Below are 8,982 nucleotides of genomic sequence, written 5' to 3'. Positions count from 1 at the left end.
GAGAGGAAAAGGAAGCACTTGGTTTGATGTGAGGTGTGACTCCTTGGGCTTTCAGGAATCCATCCATGACTATCACCCACTCCTTTAATTTGTCACCTGTCTGTATATAAACATTTGTCTCCTTGGTTCAGGCAGTAATGGGCATTTCAGTTTGAACAGCTCTGAAACCGAACAAGTTTGTTTTTAAAAGGAAGCAGAGGCAGAAAGCTGAGCTGTTGAACTTTGACCAAACAATAAAAAACCAAAAGTGTAACCAGTGGAGCTGAACAGTCAGTCCTTCAGGACAGTGGGAGCCACTGTTTGTGTCCGTCAGAGCACTTTCTGCAAGGCATCTGTTTAATCTCACAGCTCAGCGCTCGCTGTTTGTGTGTGTGACTGTTTCTGGCTGAGACATTGCAGGTTCATCAGAGGCGAGCTCATCCATTTAAAAACTTGTCAAGGATTAACAGAACATCTTGTTTCCTGTGTTTGTGGGAAGATTACTGTGTATTCTCCAGAATCTGGGCTAACACAGAATTGAATGAAAACAGAAGCATGTCCTGCTTCACGTTCAGCCCGGTGGTGGCAATGGTTTCCTGCCAAACAAAGATCCTTTTACCCAGTGTTTGTTTGTTTGTTTCTTCATTTTAATCGTTTTTCCTGATGCGAGCGTTTCTTTTGGTGCTCAGTAGGCGTTGATCATAGTTTCTCTGCAGTATATTTGTTAAAATGTTTGCCATATTTCAAATGTAGATCATTAGAAATGTGCATTTATTTGTCTGTAAATTTCTAGAGTTCCACATAATTGAAAGTGGCTGCTGTGTTCTATAAAATTATTGGGGTTTAAAATGTCTTTTATATGACGTGTATATCTGTGTTGTATCTGCAGAACCTGTTTTCAGACCGCTCACTTCTACATCGACGACAGCTCCTCATCCAGAGTCATCTCTGCACCGTCCACAGCTGCATCTGGTAGTGCACACATGCACACATTTGTCTACATTTGGGGACAGTTTATTGCCATATAACATCCAATAGGACCTTAATCTAAATCTAAAACCAGGTCCTCTTTAATAAAATGTTTGCACTTTCTGTACTGAATTTCCAAAACTGTTTGCAATTTCTTTAAATGTTCTCAACTTCCAAAAATTTCTCAATTTTTTCAAAATGTCCTAACTTTTCAAAAGGTTTTCCAAACGTGCCCTGATGTTTCTAAAGTATCCTTAATTTTTCAAAAATGTCCCTGTTTCTAAAATGTTCTTAACAGAAGTGCCTTCACTCTTCCAAAATGTTCTTACTTTCTGAAATATAGTATTTTAAAAACATCATTCAGTTCTTTTACTTGTTCGCCTGTTTTCAGCCAGCGTTGCTTCCTGTTTGTCTTCCAGACGAGCGCACGGCTTTTCCGGTCAAGGACTTTGTCAAACACGTCACTGAACTTCACGACACTCTGGGCTTCCAGCGAGAGTTTGAGGTAAGAAAACATCCAAATAAAGTCCAGGTGCATGTCCATTTCTGATTTGTCTTTGCGGTCTGACGGTGGCGTCTGTGTGGGTTGTGGCTGTGATTGTCGTCATGTCTGCGTGAAAATTGACTGGCTTGATGCAGGGCTGCGACATGACATCACTACTGAGGAAGCTGAGTACAGTCGTGCTTGTAGATCATGAGTCAGTTATTTCATTATTTTGGAGATGAAGCTTTTTACTCATGATGAAATGGGTTAATTTACTGTATTATTACATTAATTATGCCATAAATTAAGGGCAGTAAACAGAACTACATATTTATGCCTCAACCTACAGCTCGGTTATGGATCTTTCCCAACAGCCACAAGTCTGAAATCAGGTGTGATCAAACGAACCACACTCAGTGGCCTTTGGTTCTCTTGAAGCACAGCTGGTCTGCACAGTGAATGTCTCAGTCCTGCCTCAGCTTTTTGTGAGGAGCCTCCATTCATTCACCTGTCCACCAGAACAAACCGTCTGTCACCTGATGAATCGACGCTCCATTTTGTTCTGTTCTCAAACTGCTACTAAAGGAAAACTCAACTCAAACACAATGAGGCTACGGAGGAACAGAGGGGTCAAAAACGGTTCCTGATCTTGACCATGATGACGATGATGGTGCCGAGTGAAGATCATGAGTCACTGTCAAAGAATTTCAAAGTGTGTAATAAAAATGATGTCAAGCTGAACAGTAAAAACAGAAAAATGGAAGACGAAGAAGATCATTACCATCAGACCAGAAATGTAAACATTACCTTTACTAATGAGAAGAAAAGGATTTTTAACATGAATATTTACTGTTTCCCCAATGACAGTCTGCGTCCACACAGGCAGGTACAGTACAGGCTCCTCTGGAAACCAACTGTTTGTTGTTGCTGTGGCTCAAAAGCACAAAAGTATCAGCATCAAATAGTACTTTGAAGTACCATCAGTACCAGTACTCGTCCTGCAGAATGGTCCATGTCCCAGTAGTGTCTCTGATACTGGATTATAGTGACTAATTACTGTGTCCATCACTTTAATGCTGCAGCTGGTAAAGGTGGAGCTGATGGTAACTACCTTACATACTTATACTGTGAAGTACTTTACATCCTGCTGGGTAGCTGGTGGATTTCCCACTGGGATCAATAGAGTCTGATGGTTCTACTGGGTTTGGTTTGATTCATCTGATTCTGGAAAGGACCTGAAGTTATCAGATGGTCAGGTAGTGCAGTTACAATATGAAGGAGCAGGACATGGAAATACTTAAGTAAAAGTATTTTCCACCACTGTCAGAAAAGAGCAGAAAAAGCAGATCATCAAAATGAAACGCTGTGTTTAAAGAATTTCATTCCCTCACCCCATGTTTTCGCCGTTGTACATCTCGTTTAATTTGCGTTGATTTTTCCTTTGTGTGGTGGTAGCATGAGCTGCACTGTGAGCTGAATTAGCCTGGAGTTGTTTTTTGTGTTGTCTTGTAATTTGTATTTTTGCACCTCTTTGTTTGACTGTGTTGTCACGGAAACGTCCCGGCTGCCTGCTGCTTCCTCACCCTCATCATTAGATACTGAAGGAGAGTCACGAGGTAAGATGCTGTCCTCCTGATGTCTGTTTCCACTGACAGGCACCTCTGCACACAAACCACAGCTCTGCTTTTGTCTCGCCTTTTTGTTCATGTGTGCAAAATGTATCTGATGTTGGATACCAGTGTAAGAAGTCATGGATGTCTTATAAGAAATGGAAACTGGACTCCAAAATGACATCCGCTCACTTAGCACATAAGCTAGCGTTACTTCTTGGTCCCATACATTTTACACTCTATTGCACTACTGGTCAGATGTTTTAGGGTTCATTGCACCTTTAGATAAATGTTTTACAAGTATTCGCTCTTCAGAGTGCTGCAAGACACATAAAAACATCAGTAACTGACCGGTTTTATTGTTAAATGTTGCAGTTCTACATTTGGCCAGTAAAGCAAACTGGCAGTGGGGCTTCTCCAAAGCTCTGTATCCAACTCTTAATACATCCATGAAAATATGCAAATTATGTACTTAAATATGAATATCACATACAGAGAAGACTTATAATACAAGAGTTAGGCATACAGATATTTAGGGTATTTTCCCACGTAGCTCGACATCATGCATCTCAGGATTTGCTGAGGTTTTAAATCTCCACCTTTTATGATTTTTGCTTGCGTCACAATATAATGGAGGTGAATGGAGTTTTGTTTTCATGCTCCCCACAATGAGAAATTATATTTAAACCGTTTTCTTTTGCAGACATTTCCTACCACATATAAAAATACTGTAAACTGTCCACACTTCGACTACCCTGAGGAACCAGTCTGTTGGTTCAGCACATTTCCTGAAATAATTAAGATTATAAGTCAAAGAGCCTCATGTACTGTATTTATACTAATGGGTTCACTTTTTAACTTTAACTATATAAATATATGTATTCTTTTTGGGTTTTTAGACAAATGACTATGTTGCAAAACAACCAACAAAGCCACAAAATGAGTATAAATAAATGCAAAATGGCCACAAAGAGATGGGAAATGACCATAAAAGAGACAGAATGTGTAAAAACAGATGTGAAAGGACTAAAGGGAGATGACAACCAGAATGTACGACTAGTCACAAAACAGCTAGAGATGAAAACAGACCCAGCACTACTGGAAAATACTCATCAATATGCATGTGTTTTCTTGTGTGGAAAGTAAACTCTACAAATGAAGTAGTAACAGTGGCCGTGAGATAAAAGTAGAAAGAGCAAAAAGAAAACATCTTGCTGTGAAGTGGGGGAGAAGAGGAAAGTATCCAGTAGCACTACTGAAGTACAGCTGAGTGTGTACTTTATCATTTCTTTGTTTGTGTGCCCAGGAGGTGCAGGTGTGCACGGTGGACATGGGGATGACCGCTGATGGCTCCAACCACCCTGACAACAAGACTAAGAACAGATACAGCAACATCGTGGCCTGTGAGTGCACGTTGGTGTGGTGCACACTGTGTAACGTGTTTGAGACAAAACTGTAACAGCAGCCGATTTAGATCATTACTTCAAAAAGGAAATATTACGTGTTTTTACACACGGACTTCAGCAGCAGTCAAAGTACTGAGTTGTTGATTTTGGTATTTGTTGTGTTGGCAGTAAGAGAGAACACGTTTCACTTATTTTCCAAAGCCTTTCCTTTGTTGATCTGGTCACGACTGTCTGTGTTTTGTCTCCAATGCTCAGACGACCACAGCCGAGTGCGACTCTCGCCGCAGGCTGATAAAGAAGGAAGGATGAGAGATTACATCAACGCGAACTACGTGGACGTAAGGATTTGTTTCAGCCCGTTTCTCACTTTGACTTCTAAGCTCCTTACAAACGGAGGCCTCCATCTCCACCCTGAGGCTCATTTCTGTGTTTTAAAGCTGTCACAGTGACAATTTATTCTTATTTTTCTTCATCCTCAGAGCCACTCTGCTTTCTCTGTCTCATCCTAAACCAGTTGGTGCGTGCTCTCCTCCGCCTGCATATTTCTAAACCTATTCATGAGGCGTGCTGTTGTTAACAGGGACCTCCATAACTCCATTTTTCTTGTCACGCCACCATTAAAATTTCATTTCCAACATCTTGTGTTTTTGTGAAAGCCAGAGGCAACAAAAAAAACCCCGCGGCAGTCAGGGCCTCTGGAGAGTCGGCATGTTGGTTGCAAAGTTGGTAAAAGCTCACTGAGCATCTCTCCAGCTCACTTCACGCTGTCAGCCATGTGAAGGTTATAAAACTATTAAAGCGAGCGATTGAATGCTGCCCTCTGCTGAGAACATGTGACACTTTCTTTCCTGTGCTGGCCTTAACTAAACTCAGCCTGCTCTCAACGTTTGAGTTAAAAACTTGATTGTCCTTGATGAATTGTATTTGATTCAGCAGTTTGCTCTCCAAGTCAGAGCTTCTACAGCACAGTCCCTGTGTTTTCTGGCCTGTGTCCTTGTCATTTGCTTCCAGAACTGTCATGAATAAGAGCTGCTGAGTGTGAATCTGACTGCTGCACACTTGAGTATTTCATTTGTAAGAACAGGGAATTCCAAGTGATCTCCAGGATTAATGCAAGAAAACTGCATCAGACTCAAATTTTTAAGCAACTACTTGAAGTGATAAAGTAAAATATGCACAGCAGTCTATCTGAGCCACTGTGGGTGTGTTTTGTGTAATAACACTGAACTTTAAATTTGAGTTGATTTTGTTTCAGCTGCACAGAGTCAGTTTGCAGGCTGCATATTGTTTAGCGGTGAATGTTTAAAGCTTGGGCAGCATGGTGGCACAGCTGTTATCGCTGTCTCCTGCATGTTCTCCCTGTGCCTGCGTGGGTTCTCTCTGGCTTCCTTCCACAGTCCAAAGACATGCAGCTTAGGTTGACCTGTGACTCCAAACTGTTCCTAGGAGTAAGTGAGGGTGGTTGTTTGTCTACATGTCAGCCCTGTGACAGACCGGAGACCTGTCCAGGGTGGACCCCGCCTCTCGCCCCATGTCAGCTGGGACCCTGCCACCCTATTAAGGAAGCGGTATTTAAACAGCTGCCACATCCAGCAGGCACAGAGCAACATGCTCGTGTCCACCTCTTTTAGCTCTGTTTTTGGCCACCACCACCAAATTGAAACAGATTTTTGTTAACTGTGTGTTTGTAAAAACCTGATACAGCCTTCGTGCCTTTCTTCAGGGCTTCCAGAAGACCAGGTCGTACATCGCTGCTCAGGGTCCTCTGAAGTCGAGCACCGAGGACTTCTGGAGGATGATCTGGGAGCAGAACGTCAGCGTCATCGTCATGATCACCAACCTGATGGAGAAAGGTCGAGTGAGTGGTCTTTATTGTACTTGAATAAACTATATTTAATGGTGAGACACTTTGGAGTCAACTATGTGCATGCAGATTATTGTCCACACGGTATTTATTGTAATCATGTGAAAAAGAGCCGTTTCTGGAAGATCTAGACTTAATCTTTTTTTTTTTTTGGTTACTCAAAATTCAAAAACCAAAAAAATTCACTGAAAAGAACACACTAAAACAAATGTTTTTTTCAAACTAGCTATTCTGTATCTTTAAATGTGATTATACTGAGTGAGAAAGTCAAATATGAAATGGATACAAGGGAAACAGAAACTGGGGTTGTCCTCATTTCTGTACTCATAAGGACAAAAACCTGATTAGCATTTTCATTTTAAATCTGTCAGAATTATGATTTCATATATAACATTTTAGAGGCACATGTGACCTGCTGACTGTCTCCTCAGAGGAAGTGTGATCAGTACTGGCCATCAGAGGTGCAGGAGGAGTACGGCAGTTTCCTGGTGACCGTGAAAAGCTGCAGAGCGCTCGCCTACTACACCCAGAGGACCTTCACTGTCAGGAACACAAAGGTCAGATAACCATCCAGTCAGATGAGTAGCTGTACTGACCGTCTTCAAATGCTCTCAAAATGTTATGAGATCAGCTCTTTGGTGAAAGCTCTCTACTGACTTTGTATTTGGTCTCGTCCACCTGCAGGGCTCCCAGAAAGGAAGGAGCAGTGAGCGCACGGTGATGCAGTACCATTACACCCAGTGGCCCGACATGGGTGTCCCAGACTTCGCTCTGCCACTGCTCAGCTTCGTCCGCAAGTCGTCCAGAGCCAGGATGGACGACATGGGCCCGGTGGTGGTGCACTGCAGGTGAGAGCTGCAGCGAAATCAAAAAGGAAAACAAATCAGACACTTGTAAACCATTCTTCTGAAAACCAAAAGAAAACGTACACGTTTTTACATTTAAGTTAGTATTATTCCATAATTTAACCTGAACAAAAGAAACACACCTCCAGTTTATCCTTAGATTAGTCTGTTGATCAGCAGACTTAGAAGATACTCTCAGATCGTGTTTGCTCTCCTGTACTGAAAATAACTTTTGAATACAACGTGGGAGTGACTTTAATTTTGTTCTGAACATTATTTGCAATATTTTATAATATACCAAACCATTAAATTTCATATGTAGGCCCTTTGAAACAGTGGATTAGTATGATAATAGCAACTAACCTTGTTAATAGTCCATATGGCTCTTTTTTGTAGTAAAATTAATGAATTTAAAGACGTCTTAAAGGCCGACCCCCACAGTGAGATAATAAGGAACTATAACACCAATAAATTATATACAAGGCCTTACACTATTATAGTTCAAGATTTATACAGGCTAGCTACTGACTTTGAAATTTTTCCTTTAGTTTAATATTTCAGTTCCATGTTAGCTTATGATCCGTCACACACCCTCAGAGTTTGATTCAAAAACTTCCACTTTCAACATCACAGATTTCTAGTTTAATATCCCCGTCAATATTAAAAGATTGTTTAAATTTTTCCCACAGAACGACTCGGTGACATTACAGATATCCTCGCTGTAAAGAATAATAGGTCTTGTGCAATAAGTCACTATAATAACTGTGTACAATATAGTGGGTGGTAAGAAGCTCTGTTTTCTCGCTGCCGTGCAGTGCGGGCGTGGGCCGGACGGGGACCTACATCGTCCTGGACAGCATGCTGAAGCAGATCAGCGCCGAAGGCACCGTTGACATCACAGGCTTCCTCAAACGCATCCGCACACAGAGGAACTACCTGGTTCAAACAGAGGTTAGAGGTCAACCTTCTGGCTGCTCAGTCAGTAAATGTTACCATTTCAACAGTGTGCAGTTTGAGGCCACTAAGGATGGTTGCTCCCCCAGCAGCATCCTCACTCTTAAGACACAATGGGACTTTTTCCTAATCAGATCATCATGACACTAATCAGCTGATTGATCAGCGAGCCCTGCTGCTTGTATTTCCATTCCAGTTGTCACCCATCTGTATGTAGCCCACAAGTGAAAGTGAAACCTTCCAACCACATGTAGTCCTGTTTAAATCTGAGGTGTTTGAGCTGTTTTTCCACCAGGGATCCTTTCCAGCAAGCACAGACTTTTTAATATTTGTAATGTTTGGTGCTTACTCATATATATGTATTGTCTTTGAACCACCATGTGCCATCAGCCTTGTATCTTACTCAGACTGTGCAGGTGTAAACACAAAGGTTGGGAAGACGTTTTATTACTGAATAGCAGGTGTCTACATCACAACATGAGAACTAGATAACTACTGACATGGGAATCTGTCTCCTCTCTGCAGGAACAGTATGTTTTTATCCATGATGCCTTGGTGGAAGCCATCTCGTCCGGAGACACGAACATAGCGGCAGCTCACCTGCACGGGTACGTGGACGAGCTGCTGACACCGGGGCCCGCTGGGACAACACGCCTGGACAAACAGTTTAAGGTGAGCAGCTCATCAGTTTCAGGAATCATTTAGACTCAACCTTAGAAAGTCACTAGTGGACTTAATCAGCTATGACTAACAGCACAACCCCACCACTCTACTAGAGAATGTATATTTTTATTGTATAAGCTGCTTAAATGCATGAACATATGAAACAAATGCAGAACTTGATTTAAACCTGTTCACTTTTCATCATAGC

The 8,982-nt window shown here is 41.8% G+C and overlaps 2 protein-coding genes across 3 annotated transcripts in view; one reads left to right on the top strand and one right to left on the bottom strand.

Annotated features, from left to right (window-relative positions):
• The window catches only part of LOC109956450 (troponin T, fast skeletal muscle isoforms-like), a 209,479-nt gene extending 206,951 nt beyond the window's left edge, over positions 1-2,528 (bottom strand). For both annotated transcript variants that reach the window (XM_020593578.1, XM_020593579.1), the window contains exon 1: positions 2,411-2,528. In XM_020593578.1, coding sequence (XP_020449234.1) covers positions 2,411-2,498 — 88 coding nt within the window. In that variant the 5' untranslated portion in view covers positions 2,499-2,528. The remainder of the gene's footprint in view (positions 1-2,410) is intronic.
• Positions 1-8,982, top strand: part of ptprz1a (protein tyrosine phosphatase receptor type Z1a) — a 55,390-nt gene that overhangs the window by 39,612 nt on the left and 6,796 nt on the right. The window contains exons 14-23 of the mRNA XM_020593591.1: positions 869-951; positions 1,368-1,453; positions 3,028-3,048; positions 4,349-4,445; positions 4,704-4,786; positions 6,172-6,306; positions 6,744-6,869; positions 6,997-7,160; positions 7,973-8,108; positions 8,637-8,783. Of these exons, the coding sequence (XP_020449247.1) occupies positions 869-951; positions 1,368-1,453; positions 3,028-3,048; positions 4,349-4,445; positions 4,704-4,786; positions 6,172-6,306; positions 6,744-6,869; positions 6,997-7,160; positions 7,973-8,108; positions 8,637-8,783 (1,078 nt within the window). The remainder of the gene's footprint in view (positions 1-868; positions 952-1,367; positions 1,454-3,027; positions 3,049-4,348; positions 4,446-4,703; positions 4,787-6,171; positions 6,307-6,743; positions 6,870-6,996; positions 7,161-7,972; positions 8,109-8,636; positions 8,784-8,982) is intronic.

This window comes from Monopterus albus, unplaced genomic scaffold, assembly GCF_001952655.1.
Source record: "Monopterus albus unplaced genomic scaffold, M_albus_1.0 scaffold19.1, whole genome shotgun sequence".
Lineage (NCBI taxonomy): Eukaryota > Metazoa > Chordata > Actinopteri > Synbranchiformes > Synbranchidae > Monopterus > Monopterus albus.
The sequence above is the reverse complement of the archived record's forward strand: the minus strand, read 5'-3'. Positions and strand labels throughout refer to the sequence as shown.